This window comes from Trichoderma virens, assembly GCF_000170995.1.
Source record: "Trichoderma virens Gv29-8 chromosome Unknown TRIVIscaffold_5, whole genome shotgun sequence".
Taxonomy (NCBI): Eukaryota; Fungi; Ascomycota; class Sordariomycetes; order Hypocreales; family Hypocreaceae; genus Trichoderma; species Trichoderma virens.
Window position 1 is genome coordinate 2,179,654 of NW_014013744.1, and position 25,366 is coordinate 2,205,019.

Consider the following 25,366-nt stretch of genomic DNA (forward strand, 5'->3'; position numbering starts at 1 on the left):
TAATTCACCCCAGTTCCAAACCCTCGGCATTTGTAAGGTCCTCACGTACCATCACATGAAAACATGTCCCAGGTATTATCCAGTGCCTCATCGTATGATATGCAAGAGGATGAACACGCCACCCCAAGTCGGACCCAAGGACGGACATGACGACATTTCGACTCAGAAAACTTCACTTGAACATCACAAACTAGCCCAAACCAAGCACAACCCTTCTCCAAAATGGGAATAAGACAGCAAGAAAACATTTATTGGAAAAGAAAATAAGAGAAAATAAAAAGAAGAGAAATCTCAACTGCTCGTTTTGGTAATCTTTCAGATGACCCAAGGCACTCAATGAATTGCACACGCGGTATCATGGCCTCATGAATCATTAGATTTGCCCGCTTTCCAGCACGCATTGAACCATCCCATATCAGCATTCCCCCGAGAATAAAATCCAAAACAACTAGGAAAAAAAAAAAAATAAACAAGAGAGACCCGAGAAGTAGGGGAATACCCAAACGATAGATGAACACAAATAAAAACAAGAAATACCAGGCATATCCATCAAATTCACTCAACAATGTTTCTATCAGCAAACGGATCGTCATCATCCTCCTCGTCTGACAAGTACGAGCCCTGTCTCTGCTGGGCCGTAGGTCGGGGGTTCGATGGCAGCGGCGGTGGTATCGGCGGCGCTGAATAGGCAGGCTTCGAGGCAGGCCGAGGGGGCGGGGTCGCTCTTGGGGACGAGTTGATGTTCAGACCGGCGATGTCGGGGTGCTCGGCCCGGGTTGGGGAGGTCGTGGCCTCTTTGGCAGCTAATTCTTCTTTTCCTTTTATAGCAGCCACTAGAAAGGAGAAAAAAAAGACATTAGGGTCAGTCTCAGGGCTTTGACGAATGCGAGGTTTTGGAGTTGCCAGAAGGGGCAGTTCTTACTTCTGTATAAGTGAGCTTGCTCTGCAAGTTCGTCATCCGAGTCACTGTCGGCATCGACGGACTGGTCGAGCTGCTCAAAGGTCATGAGAGCGCGAACAAGTTCGTCGTTGGCGTGGAGGAGTGGACCTAGCCACTGTTCATGGTCGACGTGATGAATCTACTCGAGGGTTAGCTCTCTGGGAATACATGCCAAGGGAGGCTCCCTAAGGGGGGAACATATGTGGTGAGGACATACAAAGCGCAACACCTTTCTACGGAGAAGCTTGCAAGATTCAAATCGTTCGACGGCCAGGTTGTTCTCGGAAATACGCTCCTTTTCACGGTTGATTGTCTGCAGCACGTTGAGCAGGTTCGTTGCTGCCAGCGACGACTCTGCAATGACAGACTTCATCTGCTCCTTTTCGGCTTCTAGGTTGAAGGGCTTCCTCTTGCCCTTGGTCTTGCTGCTGCTGCTGCTCTTCTTTTTCTTGTCGGAGCTGGAGCTGAATATGGACCCGCCGCCACTCGACAACGACAGAGAAGATGCTTGCTGATGCTTAAACGAATCAACCATTGACGATCCGCGGCTATGAGACGAGCGACTGTGGGATGACGACGAGGGCCCGGCGGCGGGAGGGGATGGCGATTTCGGGGACGTTGGCTCTTCATCTTCGTCGTCGCCAAAGGGGTTCTCTGTTTCCTTGAGCACGCGCGATCTCTCCTGCGTGACGCCAACCTTGCGCTTCGGCAGCTCCTTGTGCAACCGGGCAATCCTCTCCAAGCCGGGCTTGTTCGCATACTGGGACCAGCTGCTGAACAGCTCCCTGCACTTCTTCCTGACCTCTGGGTCCGAGAGGTCGGACGTGCCGCACACGCGCAGCCGCTCCAGCAGGGGCTCGTCGGCAAACGTGCGCTGGAAGCGCGGGCCGGCGTTCTGGATCAGGCCGTCGAGCAGGACCAGGGCGCGGATCTGGCGGTGCACGTTGCCGTACTTGAGCTTCTTTCGAATGGCGCGGGCGGCCTCCGTGGGGCCGGAGGCCTGGAGGGTGATGACCTCGACGAGATCGGGGATGCCGCTGAGGTCTTCCTCTTCGTAGGCCTCGGATGTGAGCGTCTCGATGGTGACCGTGACGGCCGAGTACGGCTTCTTCTGTAGGCAGCGTTAGTTATTTGGCTATAGCGATCCGCAAGGCGAGGGGAACATGGAGCCGTCGTACTTGTTGGAACATGTTGGACGGCCGAGGTGAAGCTTAGCTGGCAGATAGAGTATGTAGGTGTATAAGCAGTGACGCCTTGAACCCTCGAGCTACCAGGCTGTAAATGGAGCTTCCAGAAGCTACCTCTCGAGATTTCCGCGGCGCCGATGTATTTGTACAGGCCCTGCGAGGGTTGACGAGCTCGTCTTGTGCCACGATATTCAGCTGGTATTCAGCTCAATCCACGTCCGCAGCGCCACGTTGTCGCAGGCAGCTCAGCTGAGCTAATAAGACAGGTTCTCAAAGAGCTCCTTTTGTACTGTCGCGCAAGCCGAGCGCCCGCCTGATTTCCGGGTCGTTTCGCGTGATGTCTTTGATTCACCGCCCGCTGCAGAAACGATTGGCATCAGCCGATGATGATCCCTTTGTGCGGCTTTTGCGAGGAGATTCGGCAAATGCGTTGCCAGTTTGGAGGGTCCCTTTGGGTGATTAAAACGCGGGGCTGGAGATGATTCGGGGCTTTGGCGGTGGGGGCATGTGGTGACGTCGCTTTTTCGGCCCTGTTTTTATTTTTGGTCTTGCGAACTGCTTTGTTCTTGGCTTTGTTTTGCTCTGTTTCCAGCTGTGGATCGGTTTAATTGGGTAGTTTTATGCACTTTTTCGAGGGTGGATTAATGGCTTGATTTGGAATGCCGTCTAATTGATTCCACTGTCTCTCTCTATTTAGCGGTGATGGCGTGTGAGGCTACGACACAAAAGCAATTCGAGATGGCCTGGGCTGTCACAATTCGGTGCTTTTACAATCGCAATCACCAGACTAACAAGCGAGATATCATGATATTGACTTGCCCAAGATGAAATATCAGAATATAGTATTAGTACTAATATATACATATCGAGTACTGCTCTAATACTATTACGCGTATACACATGCTGAATAGTTGTGAAGGTTTGTAGCTATGCCGCCAACCCCCACGTTCATCCAACTCTAATAGAACCAACGTCTAATTTTAGTATTTGCATCGCAGCGCCATGCAGGAACATAAAAAGAATAAACAGCCAATCATAAAAGAAGCAGAAAAGAAAACAGTAAAGAAAAGGTCATCATGAATTGCCCAACCCCAGCAGCACCAGGTTCGCGACGTTCATCACGGCAATGAGCAGCCAGACGAGGGCGCTGAGAATGATGAGCACCCAGCCGTTGGACATGTCCGTGGCCGGCCCGCCAATCGGGTGGCCATCTTCCCCTTCCCTTGACTCGATCTGGAGCCGAGCTCGGCCAGGCTGCACCATCATGTACCGTGACCGGGCAGTGAAGTAGATGAGCGGGAACGTCACAAATGGCAGTACGGTACTGAGCACGACCTGAGAGGCGTTGAGGGCTGAGTCGAGACCCTTTCGCCCGACTGCACCAGCGATGATGATGGAAGGCGTTATGCTGATGGATCGCGTGATGAGGCGTCGCAGCCAGGGCTTCATTCTCCACCGGAGAGCGCCCTCGCTGACCATCTGACCGGCAATGGTGCATACAATACCGGCAGAGACACCCGAGAGGAGGAGGGCCAGGGCAAAGATGGTTCCCGCGCCAGACGAGATGCTGCTAGAAAGCAGCTGGTGAATGCCAAAGATGTCTGCGGTAAGGGCGTCTGGGTTACCGTAGAGAGAAGCGCCGGCGACGATGAGAATGGCCGAGTTGACGAACAGGGCAAAGGTAAAGAGTGACAGCGCCAGCTCGGTGATGGAGTACTTGAGGCAGTGCTTGATGGCCGCTAGAGAGGGAATGTAGAAGACCTTATCGTAGCTTCCGTCCATGGTCGACGAAGCCGCCGACACGGGTTCCTGGGGCATGAGACCGTGCTTCTCATCGTAGTCCTTGAGGCGCGGCTTGACGATGCCGGATCCCAGGTACAGGCTGTGAGGCATGACGGTGGCGCCGAGGATACCACAGGCTTGGTAGAGGCCGTCGGACTGGACAATGGCCGAGGAGGGGAGGTAGCCCTTGAAGACCTCGCCGACGCTGGTGTGCTTGATGAGCGAGAGCTGGATGCAGAAGCAGATGACGACGCCCAGAACCAAAAGGAGGACGAAGAACTCAAAGATGCGGAGACCTTTCATGGAGCCGTCTGGGCGGTAGAAAATGAGGATGGCCATGACGTCGAGGATAGATAGAGCGCAGCCGGCGACAAGGGGCAGCTTGGGGATGAGGAGGTTGAGCGCAATGGCCGTGCCAATAACCTAAACAAGAACAACAGTCAGCACCAGATAGTTCTAACCAGGGATATCAGTCTTAAATACCTCGGCGATATCAGTGGCAATGATGGCAACTTCAGCCAGCGCATAGAGAAAGTAGTTGAGCCATCGTGGCAGATAGGCGCGACATGCCGATGCCAGATCGAGCCCCGTGACGGTGCCCAGCTGGATGGCGAGGCTCTGGAGGAGGATGGCGAAGAGGTTGCTGAGCAGGACGATGAAGAGGAGCTTGAAGCGGTACGAAGAGCCCGCCGCAATGTCGGTAGAGTAGTTTCCGGGGTCGACTGCGCGATGATATTAAGTCAGCGTTTTTTCAATCCTTTCTCTTCTTCTTCATCTTCTTTCTTCTTGTTTCGTCCATGATGGGAGCTACACCGACTTACTGTATGCAACAGAAACCATGAATCCAGGTCCCACAAACTTTCCAAACGTCATCAAGACATGCTTCAGCCTCGCCAACAGCGTCCTGCGTCTCGTCCTTGAGCTGCGCCCATTCGAAGCCGTGACCGAGTTCTCATCACCAGCACCGCCATCCTCGCCGCTCGTCTCAAGTATCGCCCCCGTTGCAACCTGCGCGCTCTGCGTCTTGCTGTCGGCGGCTCTGTCAAAGGAAACAATCCGCGGCGGCGTCTGACGGGCGATTGAGTCGTCTGCGACATCGCCGGCCTCGGTCCCGGGTATCCTGTCCATTTTTGGCCTTTGTTCAACTGCTGATGTCGTCCCAAGTTGTTTCCTGGTTTCGTCTCCTACCCCCCCTTTTTTGTGCGCTGCTACCTTCCACCTATAAGAGCAAAGCAGGATCCCTGTTTAAGAAATATCCAGTTCTGGGTAAAATATGCCAGTTTTTCACGTCGGATTCGTTTTGTTCTCGCTCAGCTCGAATGTCGTCAAAGCAGAAGCATACATGCACCTCGCTTCAGTCCCCCGTCCATCAATCCGGCACCCCTACCAATCAGAGAATTGCGCAGCGTAAGAACAGTCGTGGCATGCCACAGAAGCAAAATCAGAAACAAGACGGAAGCGATTGGATTTAAGAGGCCACAGCCACACAACGGACGCTGAAAAAAGAAAGTGGAGACCGCTGCGCTGGTTTTGGATGACTGGCGTTTTCGGGAGGAACTCTGTGTGTCTTGGATTATTTTGTCTAAAAATTGCTTGTTTCTTCTTCTTCTCTTCTTCTTTTTCTTCTCCTGCTCTGATCTTTTCTTGGGTGGAGAGAGGAGGCTAATTAATGGCCCTCGGGGATCGACTCCGGAAGAGAGCGTTGACTAACACAGAAGTAGGAGCTGCAAAGTAATTCGTATCTGTTACGGCATCGGGTCAACAAGCCCGAATCTGCCCGGAAGCACTTGGGTCCGGTCTCACTGGCGTGCAAATCTCGAGACGTTCCGACAGGGCTGACTGTCACTGGCTATCCACTCGTATGCGAGGTCTTGTTCTCGTGCGTCTGGAGCAGATGGAACGAAGAAAACTGGAAGATTTGCAGCCCGATTGTGCTCCCAAAGACGATGCAGATGCAGATGGGTTTGTCGTCGAGATAGAGGCCCGGCCGGTATGCTCCGCCTCGGCGATGCAAGCCCGGGGAAATGGAACGGTCTAGGTTTGCGTAAGAGGATTTAATGCAAGGGGTAAAGCCAAAAAAATCTTGTGAATCACGCGGCTAGAAGCGCAAGTTTAAACAAACAGCCGAAAAAGTCAGGGGGGCTTCAGGGTTGGGGTCTTTTGATCACTGCCGGCCAAAGAGAAGCTGGTCCGGGCTGCAGATGACTTTGCTTGTTAGTGGGTGGGAGAGCGCCGGATGTCGATTCTCGTGAAAGGAGGCGAGTCAAGAGAAAGACGTAGATTGTCGTCAGCAGGGGCAGCGGCCTCGGTATTTACAGTTGCAATGTTTTGACTCGTTGAGTAATTCCACCTTGTTGTACGGAGTACGAGAAGCTTCGTGACGATTTGAATCAAAGACCCTGCCACAAGCCCGGAACCTCAGTGCCGTCTACCTCCATAATACAACATCACATCACATCACACACATGCAATCTTCATACCTCTTCACTCGCGGCCCCCTCTCCTAGACCGGGTTTCCCCGGAACCTTTTTCTGGCACCTTTTTTTCTTCTCAAACTCTCTCCAAGTGGAGATGTTCAAGGCTGAGAACAGGTAGTCTTTCGGCTAGCCGGCTGCCGCTCCCATCCGGGTCCTCTAGCCTCTGCGCCGCCTCTTATTTCTCTTTACTCGTATTCTCACCAAGGAACGGTCACATGCTTGGGTTATTTTTCTTACGTGTTCTTGCGCCTTGTGGTTCCCCTTTTCGTTTTCTTCCCCAGATGTTTCCCCGCGTCTGGCCGATTTTCTAGGCCGAGAGGCGTCGACGATCTTGACATCATTGGAGCTGCTCAGGGCGGGATGAGGACTTGCGCATCTGGAACAGAACCTCGTAGAGCAATTGCGGTGCCATGGTTCGGAATAATTGTGACAGATCCATTAATCACTCATAGCTGCAAGCACTTCTTACACCCGGGGCAGTGCAAAAGCAAACCCACAAGCCGCGCAATGCCATCGGTCTTATGCCGGCATTCAATCGGAATACGACACTGGATCCGTCGTGCCGGTATTGAGATTGAAGCTCACAGCATCGCTAGCAAGACATGATAGAAATCGAAAGTCAAAACATCACGAAAAACGTATTCAAAAGAAACCAAAGGTATGATTCTTCTCTCAAAAGCCCAGCCTTTTCAACCCTCATCTAGTGGTATATGTGGAATTCCCAACCATTTACTCAGTTTTTTTTCAATCCTCCTTCCAACAAACCGCATCCGAGTCTGTTGAAAGACTTTGTTATACAGTAATCCCTGGTAGCACAAAAACGCCATGCTAGGTGTTCAACTCGCCCTCTCAATCCCGGCCCTTGTAGCCTCCAGCCCCTCTCCAACACAGCAATATTCATACATCTAAATGGCGTGGCACAATATCGGCTGTCAAATGTAGACCCGAGGGCCATTTTTTATTTCTGCTTCTTGCCAGATTTGGCCGCCTCGCGCTCTCGCTCCCGTTTGGCGTAAATCCCAGCAGTGAACGGGTCCTCGAACCGCAGGGCGATGATGTACACAATGAGCACGCCCACGGTCAAGGCAATACCGGCGGGCTTTCCAAAGACGAGGGCAGTTCCCAAAAAGTTCATCGTTGAGCCCCAGTACATTGGTGCCGACGTGACATTGAAAGGGAATCCAGTCACCATCTCGTCCATCAGAATGCCAAAGTAGTCGCCCAAGAAGGTGCCGGTGATGCCCAGGCGCCACGTCGACGAGACGACAAGGATGTTGCCGATAGCAAGCAGCGCATACCCGGCAGCCTGCGAGTACAGCGTCGTCAGAAGCGGGTGCGATGGCTGCTCAGACAGGGCCACCTTGTACAGCCAATCGCGCACGAGGCCCAGCGAGAAGATGGTCACGGCGAGGGCATAGCAGGCCGGGTAGGGCTTGCCTCCAAACAGCCTTGTCAGGATCTTGTTATGGTATTCTGCAGAACGACATGATGGTCAGCTGCCTGTGACCTGCCAATCGGGAGATCGGAGTATGGGTTCGTACCTTGACGGGCGACAATGCTGCAGCAGAACGATGTGTAAGCAAGCAAACCAAACAATGTCATCACATGTCGGGGGGGTTTCCATCAGATTCTTACTTCCAGAAGAGCGGGTTGAAGATGATTGACCCTACTGAGACTGTTTTCCCACTGATTAGACACCTGTCTCTCAACTCATCTGCCAGGACAGCTTTCGCCGCTTACTCAATAGGCTCTGCTTGTCCAGGTCGATATATTCGGCCAGGTCGGCTACGTTGAATGATGACGCCATCGCGAGCTCTGTGCGTGCAGGTAGTTTCGGGAACTAGAGAGAAGAGGGTAAACAGCAGAAATGGGAAGGGAACCCAAGAAGAGAGAATGGCGATCACAAGCGAGAGAGAAACGTGGCTGCATCTGGTCGGGAATTTGAATCAAATCAAAGTCCAAGGTCACAGGGCATAGCGTCATTGAATGTACCTGCTAACGAAGAGTACATGCAGCTCGAGCTCCTGCGGGTGCGGGGATTGGTCACTCAGATGGGGCCCTCAACAAAATTGGCGTCTGTCACAAGCAAATTTATCAATTCCAATTCCATTCAGCCGCCTCTGCCAGCCTGGAAATGACAGGGCATAAGAAAAAAAAACAGAAGCCTACTCCGTTGAGGATGAAAACTAGTACTAGCTGGTAGTATGGGCACGAACCTGCCAGAATAACCAGGGGAAATGTAACCGCTAATCCTAAAAATACACTGCCCATGTATGAGGTAGCAAAAGCTCGCGTGTCCAAAGAATCCCCCTTCTCCGATGCCCACGGAAATTCCTCACGGCGTCTCCAATGGGGACAAAAGCCTATATGCTGCCGACACTGGCCGGCATTTGGTATCTATAAATCCATTCACGTCCCTCACAATACAGAAATCGTCATCATCAGCTCATCCACGAGTCGTGGCTGGTTTGGATATTCTCCCTCCCTCACAACGCCTTAAAACGCCGCCCATTAGTGACATGTTTACCGCCTGTTTCTCGTCTTCTTTCCTGCCGTTGCAGTGTCTTCCTCTTCTTCGTCTTGGCCCTTCTTGAGGTCCTCTGTCAGGCCCCATTCCTCCTTGTCGTACCAGTCTTCGCCATCTGACATGTCTCGATTTGGGCCGCAGTGTGCCTCTGCTTTTGACCAGTCCAGCACATCTTTACGGAGCCTTTGCGCCCTCAGCAGACCCATGTGCAGTCTCGCAGCCCCTCGACAGACCTCTTCTTGCTTCTGCACATACAAGGCAAGGAGCCGCCTGATGTCTTCGGCTTCAGCGTCTGGTAAGCCGAGGTTCCGATCGAGCGAGGCATTTGAAGGCGGCAGGAACATTGGGTGGATGTATGAAGCCTCCGCGTCCTGCTTGGCTTCTGGGTTTTCTTGGGAAGTCTTGTTTGCTTGTTCAACGCTGTCCTGCATTTGGACGTCTTCGCTAGGTAGCCGGCTTCCCTTTTTGCGACCTTGACTTGTATTTTCGTTTGATGGCTCTCTGCCGTTTGTATTTCTCCCAGTGTCGCCATTAGGTGTGCTTTTGCCGTTTTCTTTTTTCGCGTCTTGTGTTTCATCAGACTGCTCCTTGGGAACTGCGTCATCTGTTTCCATTGCCTCATCCTGCTTGGGAGGTGTTTTTCTCTTCCCAGGTGATTCGGCATCGCCCATGGGCACGTCGGCATCTGCTGAAGCAGCGGCGCACTTCTCGTCTGATTTTGCCGGTTCATTTGTGCCGGCAGTATGAGGCGCGGACGCATCAGGCTTCTTCTCGCCATTCACGTTGGATGGTGAAGACACGTTATCGCCCGCCTTGGAGAGATCTTGAGGCGGGTGAGCCTCGTTGTTTTTAGTATAAAAATCGATGTCGTTGGTGCCGACCATGGTCGAACACGGCACCCAAGTAGAATCGCCGCAGAGCGAGGTCCATAAATGCCGAACCTGCCACAACGACCGGTTTTCCTTTTGCATTATGCCAGAACTTTGTTTGACTAGCTCGGTGAGGGTATGGGAGGTGAAGGGCTTGGAGAAGACGGGATGGGTTGGGAGGTCGGTTGAAGCAGTGAGGGGCGCAAGGATGTCTGTTAAAGTCAGCGCGAGCCCAGCCCAGGCGGGTTGCACGGCAAACGTACGTTCCAAGCGGATGTTTGCATATGGATTCAGCTCTGCAGCTGACAGTATGGCCTCCTCGACGCGGGACTCGTCGTCGTCGCTGTCGAACTCGTAGCCGTCATCGTCGACCAAGGGAGGGTTGCGATGGATAATGGACCTTTGAACACCGGCGTACTCGACAGACTGTGCCAGGTTAGCTGGGTGAGCCATCGCGCCTCACGGGGCGGCGTCGGTGCGTATCGACGGTCGGTCGTACCTCCTTGTAGGCTCCAGGCCCTGCCGTGGGCATCAATTGCCCCTTGTGTGCGAAACGCGCCCTCTTCTTAAGTTTGTTGCCGCGATTAGTGAAGCTGTCGATCTCCGAGTCGGAGTCAGACTCTGTCGACGCCAACGGGTTAGCGTGATCCGGCTCAGCTGAGAGCGTTTGGAGAGCTCACCATAGGCCCTCCGCTTGAAGGCCTTCTTCATGCCGGCGATGGTCTCGGCAAAGATAACCTGCTGCGACGCCATGATGGGCAGATCCAGAACCAGAACCAGACCCCGAGGCCAGCCGACCGACCGATCGAACGAGGGCAGAAGAGCGCTGGGCGAGCCGGTCGAGGGACGGACACGACGAGTTGGAGAGCGGAGAGCAGCCAAGAGCAGAATCCAGAGTCGGCAACGAGGTGGTGATGGAATCGTTTAGCGCACCGAATGCGGCTTCATGCGGTCCTGCAGGGCCTCGTCCAGAAGACCCCAGGGCTTGTGTCATGCACAAAAAGTTGGCTGGAGGAGCAATTTGGCCCACGAACCGACGAGGAGAGCGGCAGAACAGCAGCGAGACTGGACAAGGCTGCTTTGACTCTGCCCACTTTTTTTTCCCGAGCTTCTGCAGCCAACATGGCAGGGCCAATCACAAACCGAAACACGGAAGCTTACTTTTGCCGATGCCGCGCTCGCTGCTTGCGCTGTGACGTAGCATTGCCGGGGTTTGCCGGGGTTTAAGCGGGAGCTTCAGAATGGTTGAGCTTGTCACTGGTCTGAAGACGAAACTCAATTCATTTACTGGAGCTTATTCTTATCATTGATGTCTCAAGAGATCATCTTAGGCACAGGTAGATCACAAATCATTCGTCGTGTCAGGATACCTGCAGTTGAGCCAACTTTGCTTAGCTAGTGCTTGACGATATCCTTGACTTCCTCACCCTACAATAACGGCATTTCTTAATCCAATATCATTATCAATCGTGTCAATTACACTCTTACACAAGATGTCATTGTTCTATATCACCGTGGCAAATCTTTCTTTTTCCCATCACAATGGGTTCGACACTCCATCCATCAAATACGCCTAATCTGGATTCATGTGCACGTTCCTGCAGGATTCGTGGCCACCCATAGCGCACGGTTTCTCCAAGAACCGCGGTGATCGACCCTCGGCACTCGCCATTCTTCGCCTATAATTAGTTCCCTTGTCCAATAGGGTTGCCGTCTGTATCAATTTGACATCAACTTTATATAGAATCCAATGAATTAATCTTTAAGCTCCTGGAGACAGCATCATATTGTACAAGCAGAGTACACATATATCCTTGTGCACTTTACGCCGATCCTCCTGAAGGCTTTCCAACGTCTACGCCATGCCATTCTTTACTAATGAAAGATATTATTTGTCTGGATGCTCGACCCACGTAAAATTTGGTGGGCTATGCGTTGGCGGGTGATTACTCCAGATGGAGGGTGAAAGGTTGTAAATCTAGATCCAAATCATTGTTCAGCGTTGTTGAGGAGAGGGGGCCGGTAAATGTATTTAAGAGACCGAATACTCCGGCAAAGCAGTACAATGAAGCTATACATTAAACAATTACATAGGACGCCCATTGTCTCTCTTCGGATTCTCATCTCAGCAACAGACAGCAAACTCGCCGACATGAGAGCCTCTATCATCCTAGGCATAGTAGTGTCCCAACTATCACTTGTAAGAGGCGAGTGTCTCCCTCAAGTGGACTTGGGATATGAGATCCACGAGGCGCTCAAGTATAACGTATGACCTTTTTGTCTCCTTCCACAACGGAGAAGTAGCTCTGCTAACCCATCATAGGATACAACCGGCCTCTATACCTTTAGCAACATTCGATACGCCCAGCCTCCAGTCGGCGATCTACGCTTCTCTGCTCCAAAGCCACCAACAGGCCGGAATCTTGTGGTGGAGAAGGGCAATGGGTCACTTATCATGTGCCCTCAAGGGTCTCCAGGCTGGAGCATCGCGAATTCGGATTTTGGGCATGCGTTTATAAATGGGGATCTGTCCAATTACAACTACACGGCAGAGCACGCAGCGCAAGAGTTGATCACCAAGAAGAATGCGCAAGCTATCCTGGAGCTTCCCGGGCAGACGGAAGATTGCCTATTTCTCGATGTCGTTGTTCCTCGCGCTGTGTTTGACCGTCGAACGACGACGAAGAAAGCTCCCGTTTTAGTCTGGTTCGTTCCACTCTATTGAAGATGAAAGTTCATGTCAACTTACTGATGCCTTGGATAGGATGCATGGAGGCGGTTACATCCTTGGATACAAGAATAATATCGTTGATGCCACTGACCCGGCTGGCCTGATCAATGCAAGCCGAAGCGATGGCTCAGACGGCTTCGTCTATGTGTCTTTGAACTACCGGCTTGGGGCTTTTGGTTGGCTGGCTGGACCGTCTCTTGGAGCGGCAAATGGTACTGCGAATGCTGGCCTCCATGATCAACGTCTTGCTCTTCAGTGGGTGCAGAAGTATATTCATCTCTTTAGGGGAGATCCAAACAAGGTGACCCTTAGCGGTCGTAGGTACCACCATTTCCTTTTGATATTCAGGTAGCCTCAAGTTAACTTGTATGCTCTTCAGTTTCGGCCGGCGGCGGCAGCACTGTTCACCATATCACGGCACATGGTGGTAAAAAAGGACCGCCTCCCTTTGCAAGGGCCTTCATCAACTCTCCTGGATACTTTCCTATCGATTCCAACTTCCAAGCCGAAAATATCACCCAATATTTCCTCAAGTTTCTTAATGCAAGCACAATCGAGCAAGCTCGCAAACTACCAACCAGGGCACTGATGGAGGCCAATGTTGCTCATATATCCAGCGTTGAGACCAATTTTGCTTATGGACCCGTGGTTGATGGAGACTTCGTGCCTGCTCTACCAGGCCTGTTGCTTTCTTCCGGCAGATTCCACAAGAACGTCGGTTTGTTGCTCAGCCATACACGCTACGAGGGCGGCGAATATTCACAACCTTTTGTACAGACCGATGATGATTTCATATCTCTCCTTCGCCAGCTCTACCCAGGCATTGTGGATGAAGTGGCCAATTATATAGTCAAAGATCTCTATCCTGGGAAAGGTTCAGTGCGGACCCTTGACTTTATAGGCGATAACATTTTTGCGTGCAACACAAACTGGCGGGCCAAGGCATTTGCCAACCGAACATACAACATGCAGTTCAACATCAGCCCCCCTTTCCATGCATATGATGAATCACACATCTGGAACGGATACGGAAGACAGAATTTTGGTACTCCCGTGATAGAATCTCTGGCATCGTTGTGGCAAGGACACATTACCAATTTTATCAAGACTGGCAATCCGAATGGCCATAGCCTACCATCATTCCCTCAGCAGGGACCAAATGCAAGCGCCAACATCTTGACGTCTGAAGGGATTATCACTGCGCAAGATTCCACTGCCGGATACAGATGTGAGTGGCTGCAAAAGGGTCTCTTTACCTAGAGGGAGCATATTAATTATGTATAATGTCACTGTTAGTATCTGTCTCAACCAAGGGTCAAATACACGAGATGAGCTGTATCTTGCGAAATACGGTTGCTATCGATTTAGAGTTACATGGTTAATATGAACTCCATCTACATCACGCAACAAGGAGCCGGGGAATTCCCTCCAGGGAACTCCTTTCCTGACTCAATGAGCATCATCTCATGATGCACCAGTACCTGCGCCGGCTTTCTTCTTTACTTCAGACCTTCAAACTTGGCTCTTAACCAGATTGCAATGTCAAGCCAATTTGCATTAGGAAAATCCGCTTCGTATTCCCTGACGATACGTTCAATTTCGACCTCTGATTCTGCATTATCTGCCGCAGCCCAGGCCATACATAAACTAAGCGGTATATGCATCGCGCCCAAGGGCCTATAACTCGATGCTCTTACAGCAATTTTCGCAATCTCCGAAATGAGAAAGGCAGTCTCTGTCTTGAGAATTTCATTGCTGGGTTCGAATATTCGAAGAATGGTGCCTAGAAGGAGTCCGATGGAGACTAGGATGGATGCCACACTTTGGGTACGTACGTATGCTCTGAAAGAGGAGGCATTAGCTTCAGGCGTTATTGATTCGGCCATGGCTATAACATAAGCACATAAGCTCTTAGACTCGCTGAAGGCGACTTGGTAGCTGCTTCTGAGGTCATGCAAGTGAAGCTCTGGTTCCTGGAAATAGCCTGGCATCCTGACCATGTGCTCCACTGTGATTGTTTGAGTGCCAATCCCCCTGTGGTCATCGACTCCCCAAGGCTTCTCGGGTCCGTAGTACGTCTTCTTCAGGTTAACGAGCCAGGGGCTTAATTTTATACTCGGATTAGCAATACTCTCAAATATCTACAAAGATGAATTGTTAGTATCTTCTTTCTCTTTAGATAGACGAATGCCATACCACCACCATGCACACTGTTACCAGAATCTGACTTTCAAATTCGCCTTGCCAATCCTTGTCTGACACTTTATTTAGGAGGTGCATTATGCCGTTTATGTGGTTGACATTTTGACCTGGCAATTCGGAAAGCCATCCTTGACATAGAAGAAGGAGATATATGACACACAGTGAGTCTACTATTTGATCCTTGTGTCCCATTAATGAGCCCCGTAGAATGTGCAAAGCATTGCCGAATTGTGATAGGTTCTCCACAGATTGCGGTTGTTTAGATTGCACTGCGGAGAGCGTATTCGCAAATGTCTTAGCCGACGCATCAAGCACGTCACTTGTGCCCATACGTTTGGGTATTTCCTTTAGAAAGACGGTCCAACCAGTAACGTCGTACCGTGGATCATCAACCTTTAGGACTGAGAAAAAGGCCCCTGTTGCTAAAGTTATGGCATTACTGGGGGGGGATGATGGGTGGCCGACGGGTATGACTGAGGAGCTATCTTCTTCCTGGTCATGCTTTTCAGAGCCTTTCAACGCCCTCTTCGGTATATTTGCTGTCGTTTGGACCTTGAACATGAACCGGCACTGGCTTGCACCAATGCAAGGGATTTGAAGACGTGTACAGCGAGAGCACGCCGGCTTCAATGAATCGCACTAATACAGACAATTTAGCTACTGAACTTTTACTGGTCTTATCTTGGAAATTGGGTCAAACTCTGAACCATTTTCTTTTGCTTCCGGCAGGCGTCACAGCCACGACTGGATGGGGTCCCGGCCATCTCCTTGAGCGGGAAGGTAAGCGCATGATTCTACCCAAGATGGAGCTTCAACGATGATGTAGAATCCCTTGAAGGATTTGTGGCGGAGTAGATGTATGGCGAAGCGCTAAATAGCTACCGCAAATAGAAGCCATTGTAGACAATGCAACGCATGAGATGACGTAGAACCTGCGTGATAGCTTGAGCTGCGAAGGAGTCGATATCATTATCCTCAGCTGTAGGATTGATTGGATGGCATGAAGAGGAATAGTTTGGTGCGGCTAGTCTCGTCGGGTGATATTTCCTCTAGGGGAAACAATATGTAGATCTCAAATCAAAACTGGTGATGACATAGCCACAGATGAAATAAGCTTAGATTATCAGTGACTGAAACTATGCGCAGGATCAAAAAGGTTATAAGTGATATATATGATTATATTCTGGCGGTCTATTTGATCCTCTCTCCTCATCCGTGGATACTCAAAGCATACAATACTGCCAACATTGATGACTGCGAATACTTTCTATTCTTACTTACATGTAACTAGCTCACGCGTCATCAAGTAACACATACACAATGACAGATTCATTCTCACGATATCTCTTTGGGTCTTCTAGCGACGCTAGTTCTGCTCGTCATGAAACAGACACCAACGTCACCAACACATCTCAAACTCTCTATATCGGTCCATCCACGACAAACCCCAACCTTTCCGTCGTGCAATATGAGGGCACTCCACAAAGTACACCACCGTTATATTCCATTGCCCCCCACGCCATGTTGCCAGGCATGTTCATCGTCTACCGCGGCCTTCCCGATCCCACCGGCCAGACGGGTCCCATTGGCCACATCAAAAGCAGCTCGGAACATTCAGCGGAGCTAAACCTGCGCGGATGTGCCATGAAGCTTAAAATGAGCCAACTAACCGGCGACTATTCCATTACCGGCACGCCGATGGGCAAGCTGAAGTGGAAGGCCAACGCACTCACCGGGTGCTCATCTCTCACACTGTGCGACAGCCATGGCAAGAAGCTGGCCAAGACGAAGACGAAGAAAGCCGGGCTAGGCGATCAGAAGATTGAGATGCTAGTTCTGTATGATGAGATGGTGGTTGAGATTGCCGTGTTGACGGCGTATCAGACTAAGGTCATTGGGGAGCGAGTGGTTAGCACGGTCCTAGAGGTAGTACAAGCCATGGCTGGGACTTAGACGGGCCATGTGTCATGATCCTGGTCAAATTTTAGCGTTTCTTTAGTCTGAAATGATCCCGGTAATCAAAAATATTTTTTCTTTGGGTCATTGAATCTGGCAGGCATGCTCGCTTACAGTAAAAAGAGGTTGAACAAGAATCAAGTCAAACTGCTACGTCCGGCCATTTCTCACACAGATTATTCGACTGCCAACTCGCAAGTCCATGGATTTTGCCTTGTATTCCATTCGTATTTTCGTGTGAGCATTCTACTAATCAACAAGCTTTTCGTTTTTTCTTTCCTTCTCCTTTTCTCAGCTTCATCCGCATAACGGAGCACAATACGGAGCTCTCCGTGATGCATGTGCTCCGGTCTCCACCCCGGTCGACTCCGATACCGCTTCAAATTCCGCTACAATTTCTTTCTTCAAACCCTGGCAGCCACCGAGTCCACATCTAAACTCACGATCCACAGACAGCCCACAATGGACAATTTTGATGCCTTGATGGGCAAATTACGAGCCGGCTTCTTTCACCAACAAATAATCATCGGTCTGGTGGTCTAGTGGTATGATTCTCGCTTAGGGAAAACCCCAAGTTGCTTGCGAGAGGTCCCGGGTTCAATCCCCGGCCAGACCCGTTCTTCGGAGCTTCAGCTCAGGAACTTTCTTTTTTTGGACTTTTGCTTGTGGCTCAAGGTACTAGGAGCCACCTTTTGCTCCATCCTTTGTGGCTGTCCTTCATGTTCGATTGTTTGGTGGATTACATGTAGCCAGCCAGCCAGTCTCTATATTATGGCCGTGTCTACAGGAACTTTCCTATTTTGAACCTACTGCTTGGTTGTCTCTCTTGGAAGACGATCTGACTCGCGGGTGGTGGGGGGTTCAGCAAGTGGATGTTTGACTATGAATATCACTTGGAGCTAGTATTCAGTGATCCAGTGTGGTGATTGATTGCATATAAGAGAATGGTGAGGAAATGAAGGATGCCAAAGTTGATAATATTATATGTACTTCAAACATTAAATTACTTTAATCGATCTTTGAACTGACAACTACATGTTGTACCAATAGCCCTCCATAGCTGGTATGGTACTCGACTACTGGAAAAGATGATAATAGACACGCTTCCAAGCAGGCAGAGAGGCCACATACTCCCTATATGCGTGGATCTGCTCCCAATCCAGCTCACGGCGGCCGGTGTCAACATCAATTTGTGATACCTTCAACCAGCCAGTGCGCTTCCAGAGGTATCCAGCGACCCAGAAGGCAATGACGATGGGGGCGGCAAGGTAGGATTGGAAGAAGCCCTCAGCGTCGTTGAGACCGTCTACACCAGGGGGTGCGATGGCCGTGAAGAACTGGTATATATGTTAGCTTCAGAACGTGGAATCCGTGAGCGTGGAAAGTTGGACTTACTTGAGCAGCAAAGATAATGAAGCAAATGAACAATCCGATCCATGATCCCACCACACCAAAGATTGCCTTGAATGGAATCTCATCCAGAGAGTGCCCGTGGTAAGCCCAGGCCGAACGGAAACGAATGTGTGCGATGCAAATGGCGGCCCAGGCGAAGAGGACGGCAAGACCGGAGAGGGCCTGCAGCCAGTTGAAAACAGTAGGTCCTGAGGCGTTGAGGTTGATGTAGGCCAGTGGTCCTGTGAGAAGCATGACAATGGTAGAGGGGAGAGGGCGGCCGGAGCGATCAATGTAGGTGAAGAGCTTGGGAGCATATCCCTGCTGCGCCATGGCAGTGAGCGTGCGTGAGCCGCCGTAAACACTAGAGACACCAATGGAGATGACAGAGATGAGGATGACGGTGTTCATGAAGTGGTCGAAGCCGCGAAGGCCAGCATAGAGACCGACGAGGACAAATGGCGATGCCTTGACGTCGGTATAAGCCGCGCTAGACAGGAGTCTAGGGTCGTCTGCCGGAATCAAAAGGCCGACAAAGAAGAGACCAAGCACATAGAACAAAGTAATTCGCCAGAACACCTGCTTGATAGAGCTGGGCAGTGACTTGACTGGGTTTTTGCTTTCGGCCGCTGCAAGACCGACCAGCTCAGTTCCAGTAAAGGAGAAGGCAGCGGTAACAAAGACGGAGCAGAAGCCTCGGAAGCCGTGGCGGAACGCGCCAGGATTGTGCCAATAATGAGCTCCGACGTATTCGGAATATTTTCCACTCGAAGGACCGCCACCGAGAACGAGCACAAGGCAAATGATCATGAAGATGATGGTTGCTGCCAGCTTGATGACTGAAGACCAGAACTCCTCTTCGGCATAACCAATGCTTCCAAAGATGTTGATGAGGATAATGGCAACCCAGAAGATTGTGATCCAGACGCCGACGCTTATATCCTGATTCCAATACTGAATGACGAGGGAACAGACTGTTAATTCGAGTGGTAATACGACAAACCAGAGGAAGAAATAATTCCATCCAACTGCAAAGCCAAACGAGGGGTCGATGAAGCGAGTTGCGTATGTGTAGAAACCACCGGAAACTGGGTACATGATGGCGAGCTCACCAAGAGCATAGACTGCATCGCGTATATCAGTACATGTATATGAAAATCGCAAGGTATCGTGGGATATTCATCGTGCGTGGACTTACCGACGTTGAAAACCATGAAGCCGACGACGAGGAAGCAAATAAGAACCGAAGCGGGACCCTGTACGCCGCAAATATCAGCATCTATCGAATAGGCATTTTTCTCTCTTCGTTTTCTTCTTTCAATTTTCACTTACACCTTTGGCCAAAGCACCACCAGAGCCAACGAAAAAGCCAGCGCCAATCGAGCCTCCGATGGCAATCATCTGTACGTGCCGCGTCGACATCGCCCGGTCCAGCTCCACCAATCCCAGTCCATAGTGTTTCTTCTGGAACGACTTGGCATTCAAGCCGTTTCTCGTCCAGAAATCCTCATGTTCGTATTCATTTGTGAAAGCAGCGTCCGACTGTGGCACCACAGCAGTGTCCTGCACGGTCTTGCCCGCATTGCCCTTCTCTTCTGCTCCCACGGACGGCGAGTCGCCCGAACTAGCCCGCCGGGACATATTGGGGCTGATTTTTTTTTTCTCTTTTTGGAGAATCTCAGAAATTGGGGTATAGTATGCCAACACACACACAAAAAAAAAAGTCCGTAGCGCGGGCTTGTAATTGGTGCCGGCACTTGGAGATCTTGGGCGCAGAATACAGCCTGCCCGAGTCTTCGGGTATCTAATGCAGGGCGGAGGCTAGAAAAATTCCAGAAGCCTACAAAAAGCACGTCACGCGAAGCAGGACAACAAGGGGGGAACGGGAGGGCTCAACACTTTTATATGTTTTTTTTCTTCCTCTGGTGATACTGACACTAATACGCCAATGCTGCACTGCTTGCAGGGCCAACACCAAGCTGAACCGCAGGAACCAAGGAAGCAGGAAACCCTGAGTCAGTGGACAAAGCTTCCGATAGCCGGGACCGGAGAGACGAGTGAAGACCGGTTGTATGATCTGATGCCATTTCGAGAGTCCATGCGCAGGCTGATGGGGCAGAGCACGGAGCCGTTCTCCTCGTAACATACAAAAGCAGTAACATGGTCTGGCTTAGCTCCATACACCAAGGCCGTCCGTCCTGGCAAGTATTCCGACGCAGTGTGTTTCTCTCAGCCCAGCGGAACCGTCGAGTCCGCCACTCAGAAAGGCTCGTGGGTCGCCAAGGCAGCGGCGCCATCCTAGGGACCCAGGTTGACATGTTAATCCCGGCAGATGTGTAGGGCGCAAACGACAGGAGCCCACTCTTGGTGGTGCGGCTGGCCAGTCTGTTAGGTAATTGTCATGCTAGAGCGGGATGCTGAGATGCGGTTTTATGAGAGAACGCAGCGCTTGTTTGTCAAACGCTGGATTTGTATTGGTGGTGGAAGAGAGTTTTGGTGGGTTTTGTGATTTGAACTCCCTCCCCACTTGGTTTGGTGGATGACTCCAATATTTGCAAACATGCTTTCAACGGCGAGGCTTGGAAAACTCATCAGATGCTTGCTCGTGGGGGCAAAATTCGGGGATCTCCAGGTTTCCAAAGAAAAGAAAACGTAAAAGTCTTTGGGGAAATGGGCTGTGATCTCTTGGCAAGCGGTTACCCCGGATCTCTGAGTTGGTTTCCAGAGTTGTTCTCGAAGACGGGCAGTTTTGGATATCAGCTTTATGGATCCAACTATCCATCACGGACTCGCGTGTGTAGTGCTATGCATCTTCCCTTGTAAGTGCTCCGTAGTGTGCATGGACGATACGAAAGGAAATGAGAAAATATCAGCTGCATGCAGCAGCCCATCCCTTCAACCCATGCCCACACCAACCGTTTCACAGCCCAAAAGCCAAGCAAAAAGAGGGCTCAATTAGAGTTGTTCCTCCGCCCTCGCTAGAAGGCAAAAAGAAAAACAAGCCCTTGGCCACTAAAAAGCCCTGTCCGCGAGTCATGTCGTGGGAAGACCCCCAAAATGGCCCGCTTCCCCGACCTCCCCCAGACCCCGCGACGGCCGCCGGTCTCTTATGTCTCTCCTCCCCAAGATTGCCGATGCTGCCCTTTTTCCGGACCTGGTTTTGATTCCGCCTGCACCATAATTGGTGTCGTGGTGCTCACTTGGCTTCTAGAACTTCGCAAACCATCGGGTAGTTAGCCTTGCCAGAGGCTGATTAACGTTAAGGCGGCGCCACGTTTAGGGGCTCCGAGAGGTGATTGGTTTGGGTGCTCTGATACTGGCTTTAGGTCGGGATGGATGGCCTCATTTCAACAACTTAGAAATATAGCTGACTTATTAGCATAAGGGCGTAATGTCGACGAACGATGGTGGCTTCAGCTCATTGATATCAGCTACGTGGTGAGCTAGCTTCGTGTTGAGCGACTCTGGTTTTACTGTCAGGAGATTCTCTCATGTTGGACAACATCACACCATCTCTCGTACTACAAGAGCATTATAGGTACTATATTCGAGAAATAAAAATAAAAATAATGCAGATAGTAGAGTGAAGATAGCCGTGCCGTGCTTTATGCTGATAAACGAAAGTGGTCATCCTTCATCTATCTGAAATTATATGAATGCGAGTTGTGCTAAATCCACATTTTGTTACATAGAAACGACTGCTCAGTAGCTGCCGCATTATCCGAATGAAAGAGGATTTCAAAGACGAAATAATTGGCCAATGATTCATCTGCTCTCTCACTTATCAATCGTGGAGTCATCATCGAGGTCAACCCAGTTCTAATAGCGCCTCCACCGCGATCAACACTCTTGCTACACTTGTTAAAAATAAGCGCCAAAGGCGCCTTCTCCAGATCATACCGTTCATTAGCTTCGGATACACAACGCCTGAATCTCAACAAGGCTTATCAATCCATCCATCGTGGTCTCACCGTTGGCGCTGAGTGGAACTGGAGGCACGGGATAGGTAGTGCCACCTCCGCATCGTCAGTCCGATGTCACGGGCATAGCCTCGGGTAGTTCGGTTAATTTCGTATTCCCAAACGATGGCATTTATCTTGTGATATCCATTTTAAGCCTCGCCGCGATGGAGCTGAAGGATATGCTCCTACTAGCACTGATTGAGGACATCCGTAGCGAGGTAACCCAACATAGAGTCTTGGCCACCTGATTAACATGCTAGAAGTTCTCCATACCAACAAAGGGGTCAAACGTTAATAGCTCCCTAGCAGACACCTGCATAAGTCCAAGATATACTTGTGGGGTTTGTTCATCATGCATTACAAGTAGTATGTTTGCCAAGGGCGTCGCAGCTCAATGTCAGCTACCCTGCTTGCACCCAGCTCAAAAAACTTGCGCAGTCTTCAACGACAACCCTCTACAGCTGCGACATAATCGATCGCCAGCCCAGATGATACTTTCAAGTGTGTTTTGTCTTTATGACCGACAATATGAACTCTATCTATTTGAGAATCCAAGTGCCTGTTTGGGGAGACAAGAGCCGAAAGAAAAAATCTCGGCCCCAATATGCAGAGATGTGAGCTCCGGAACTGCTTGAGAAGGAGTGAACTGGGAGTCAACCAAAGTTATATGCACTTTGAATAAATACGGCAATTGCGAACAATGGCATCACCAATGCCCGTCAAATGCTTGAGAAATACCTGGTGAAGGGAATGAAAGTTACATATACTCTGCATACAGCAATTACGAACAATCCCATCACCGCTCTCCACTCAATAACTTCATCTCAAGAGTAGGAGAATACGGGTATCGCATTTTCGCCGATATTTATATCACACTTGCATCGTGATGGACCCAAATCGCTTATCAGAAAATAAAACCCTGTGCATTTTGCGAGCAGCCCACTCAGGCAACTACAGCGTCATCGCCGCCGTTGGGTAAGACACTCTGCAACTCAACCCCCAACACAACAAGAGACTGCAAACTAAGACGGCGTACCCGTCATTAGATACAACCTTGAGCAAATCCTAGGCCTCGTCAAAGCCGCAGAGCGCGAGAAATCGCCCCTCATCATCCAGCTCCTCCCCTGGGCCATCACCCACTCCGACGGTGTCCTCGTCTACGCCGCCGCACAGGCCGCGCGTCAAGCCTCTGTCCCTATTGCTTTGCATCTCAGCCATTGCCAAGATGAAGACATGGTTAGACGGGGTTGCGGGCTACCGTTTGACTCCATCATGGTGGACTCTTCGGACCACGCCGAAGTGAGAGACTTTGCCAAGACGAAGGAGCTGGTGGCGTATTGCCACTCCCACGGCAAAGCCACGACAGTCGAGCCGCAGGCCATTGAGGAAATATAGGATGAAGTCTCGAATACGCTGAAATGGGAAAAGCTGGCGACGACTGCTCAGGAGAAACAACAGCTTGGGGTTGCGGGGGTGGATGTGGTGGTCCCGGTTATGCCGTCTTTCTCTAGATTTGCGCAGAGAGAAATCCCCGTAGATTCCAGGAGGTATGATTTATTTTGGTGTCAATTTTCTCAAGCCACGATTCATTAACAGTCGTATTTATAGGCTTGGCGAAATCTACGGAGATTCCACGAATACTGGCAGCGTTTCAGACTACAGTAATTTTGCTCTTTAGGAAGGCATAAAACTTGGCATGTGCAAAATCAACGTCGATAAGAGTTTACTCGCGGGATACTGTTCGCTGGTGGAGCAGAGAATCAACAAAATTCCGCTCATGCAAGTCGTAGATGAGGCAATTGAGAAGATGGCAGAAGCATTAGCGGAGAGGATGATATATGTAGGCTCGAGTGGCAAGGCGAAGCAACTTGAGACTTATTAAATTTGTTGAAGGCTACATGTACTTTTCTTGCTTTGTATAATTACCAAGTTTCAGCTTCTCAATATTATTAAAGTCATGGAGCCTTCTTATACATGCTATATCAGTGTTCCAGCGATCAACGTATCATCTGAAAACCGACGATATCTATGTAATAAGTAACTCAAGATACCGTTCATGTCCATCCACCATCGATCCTCATGCTCTGGTTTGTTACCGCAGCACTATCATCCGCAATCAACCACATGGCCATCCTCGCCACCTCCACGGGCTCAATCAGCCTCTTGATCGCCTGGCTCCCTAGAACCTTGGCCTCGTACTCGGGCGTCATCACCACTGTCCTCTCCCGCTCCGTTGCAATAGACCCCGGCATGATGCTATTCACCCTGATGCCCCGCGGTCCGAACTCATGTGCCAGCGTTCTCGTCAGTCCCACAACCGCGGCTTTGCTCGTCGTGTAGGGCGCCTGACCCGTTGCAGAGACGACCCAGTTGATGCTCCCCATGTTGATCACCGAGGCGTTTCCAGCGGCAAGGAGAAGCCCCGGCAGCAAAGCCTGCGTCAAGAAGAAATGATGCCGCAGATTCACCGCAACACTCTCATCCCACCACTCGGTCGTGATCTCCTGCGTCGGTTTCACCATTGCCCTCGCAGCACTGTTCACGAGTCCATCAATCTTGGGGTGCTCTTTCAGGATCTTGGCGGCCGTGGGTTTGAGCTCCTCGTCGATCTTGACGACATCGCAGTGGTGGTATATGGGCTTGTGCTTGACGCCTTGATCAGACACCTTTTGGACCAAGGCCGCGGCAAGCTCATCCTCGACGTCGAGAAATATGACCTGCGAGCCCTGCAGGGAGAATTGCTCGACCATGTCGGCGGCAATGCCCTGCGCACCGCCCGTGATGACGACGGTGCGGTCCACGAGGCTGGGATAAATGGCGAACTTGGCTTGAGCCATGGTGGCGTCTCTCTGCCGTGTTTGTTTTGGTGTCCTTCTGTTTGTCTTCTCCTGAGGCCGTTTTTCTACTCGAGCTGTCAGATTTGAATCGGGAAAAATTGAAAGAGGGCCTCGTATATAACTTGCCGATCAGACGATTACGATCGATTGATTGCATCGTACCCCGCCTTCAGCTCTTTGGTCTGTCATGTCCGAGCTAAGGCGTGTGTAACGTTACTGGGTTTTCCCCAGAATGTGGCTGTTCAAAAGCCTATCAAAAGCTTCAAGAACAATACATTGCATGATTTGACATAAGCAGCTGTCCCATTTTTGACTCAATTGCCTGGTTTTCTGTGTACACAATGAAGCTACATATGTATCAAGCGATGTTGTTGAGCTGGACTATCACCCGTAAGATATACATGCCAAATGTTTTAGAATCGAGTATATGTACCTTAGCAAGACCAAAAAAAAAAAAAATGCGTGATGATTTTTAATTGTTGCATAGTTGCCAGACCACTCATT

At 50.6% G+C, this 25,366-nt stretch overlaps 10 protein-coding genes across 10 annotated transcripts; 3 read left to right on the forward strand and 7 right to left on the reverse strand.

The window, feature by feature from the left end:
- Positions 1-561: 561 nt before the first annotated feature.
- On the reverse strand, positions 562-2,054 carry TRIVIDRAFT_135909 (uncharacterized protein; the record flags this gene model as incomplete). The annotated part of the gene is made up of 3 exons (XM_014102603.1): positions 562-818; positions 923-1,079; positions 1,158-2,054. Coding segments are annotated over 3 exons (1,311 nt in total), but the record flags the coding sequence as incomplete, so codon positions are not given.
- A 1,147-nt stretch (positions 2,055-3,201) lies between these two features.
- TRIVIDRAFT_190781 (uncharacterized protein) lies at positions 3,202-4,782 on the reverse strand (the record flags this gene model as incomplete). The annotated part of the gene is made up of 3 exons (XM_014102604.1): positions 3,202-4,332; positions 4,393-4,631; positions 4,731-4,782. 3 exons carry the CDS (start codon positions 4,780-4,782, stop codon positions 3,202-3,204), a joined length of 1,422 nt encoding a protein of 473 aa, XP_013958079.1.
- Positions 4,783-7,344: 2,562 nt separating this feature from the next.
- Positions 7,345-8,193, reverse strand: TRIVIDRAFT_45525 (uncharacterized protein; the record flags this gene model as incomplete). The annotated part of the gene is made up of 4 exons (XM_014102605.1): positions 7,345-7,859; positions 7,928-7,944; positions 8,022-8,061; positions 8,127-8,193. 4 exons carry the CDS (start codon positions 8,191-8,193, stop codon positions 7,345-7,347), a joined length of 639 nt encoding a protein of 212 aa, XP_013958080.1.
- Positions 8,194-8,909: 716 nt separating this feature from the next.
- Positions 8,910-10,535, reverse strand: TRIVIDRAFT_45722 (uncharacterized protein; the record flags this gene model as incomplete). Its single annotated transcript, XM_014102606.1, has 4 exons — positions 8,910-9,994; positions 10,046-10,208; positions 10,282-10,403; positions 10,463-10,535. 4 exons carry the CDS (start codon positions 10,533-10,535, stop codon positions 8,910-8,912), a joined length of 1,443 nt encoding a protein of 480 aa, XP_013958081.1.
- A 1,399-nt stretch (positions 10,536-11,934) lies between these two features.
- On the forward strand, positions 11,935-13,773 carry TRIVIDRAFT_147072 (uncharacterized protein; the record flags this gene model as incomplete). The annotated part of the gene is made up of 4 exons (XM_014102607.1): positions 11,935-12,048; positions 12,106-12,488; positions 12,547-12,830; positions 12,893-13,773. The coding sequence occupies 4 exons, from the start codon at positions 11,935-11,937 to the stop codon at positions 13,771-13,773; spliced, it is 1,662 nt and encodes a 553-aa protein (XP_013958082.1).
- Positions 13,774-14,012: 239 nt separating this feature from the next.
- On the reverse strand, positions 14,013-15,479 carry TRIVIDRAFT_45954 (uncharacterized protein; the record flags this gene model as incomplete). The annotated part of the gene is made up of 3 exons (XM_014102608.1): positions 14,013-14,654; positions 14,710-15,354; positions 15,423-15,479. The coding sequence occupies 3 exons, from the start codon at positions 15,477-15,479 to the stop codon at positions 14,013-14,015; spliced, it is 1,344 nt and encodes a 447-aa protein (XP_013958083.1).
- A 556-nt stretch (positions 15,480-16,035) lies between these two features.
- Positions 16,036-16,668, forward strand: TRIVIDRAFT_221132 (uncharacterized protein; the record flags this gene model as incomplete). Its single annotated transcript, XM_014102609.1, has 1 exon — positions 16,036-16,668. The coding sequence occupies one exon, from the start codon at positions 16,036-16,038 to the stop codon at positions 16,666-16,668; it is 633 nt and encodes a 210-aa protein (XP_013958084.1).
- A 1,079-nt stretch (positions 16,669-17,747) lies between these two features.
- On the reverse strand, positions 17,748-19,704 carry TRIVIDRAFT_45839 (uncharacterized protein; the record flags this gene model as incomplete). The annotated part of the gene is made up of 4 exons (XM_014102610.1): positions 17,748-17,977; positions 18,063-19,187; positions 19,262-19,319; positions 19,396-19,704. 4 exons carry the CDS (start codon positions 19,702-19,704, stop codon positions 17,748-17,750), a joined length of 1,722 nt encoding a protein of 573 aa, XP_013958085.1.
- Positions 19,705-22,911: 3,207 nt separating this feature from the next.
- On the forward strand, positions 22,912-23,907 carry TRIVIDRAFT_58008 (uncharacterized protein; the record flags this gene model as incomplete). The annotated part of the gene is made up of 5 exons (XM_014102611.1): positions 22,912-23,000; positions 23,072-23,390; positions 23,421-23,524; positions 23,634-23,673; positions 23,704-23,907. The coding sequence occupies 5 exons, from the start codon at positions 22,912-22,914 to the stop codon at positions 23,905-23,907; spliced, it is 756 nt and encodes a 251-aa protein (XP_013958086.1).
- A 26-nt stretch (positions 23,908-23,933) lies between these two features.
- Positions 23,934-24,929, reverse strand: TRIVIDRAFT_215913 (uncharacterized protein; the record flags this gene model as incomplete). The annotated part of the gene is made up of 1 exon (XM_014102612.1): positions 23,934-24,929. The coding sequence occupies one exon, from the start codon at positions 24,860-24,862 to the stop codon at positions 24,080-24,082; it is 783 nt and encodes a 260-aa protein (XP_013958087.1).
- Positions 24,930-25,366: the final 437 nt, after the last annotated feature.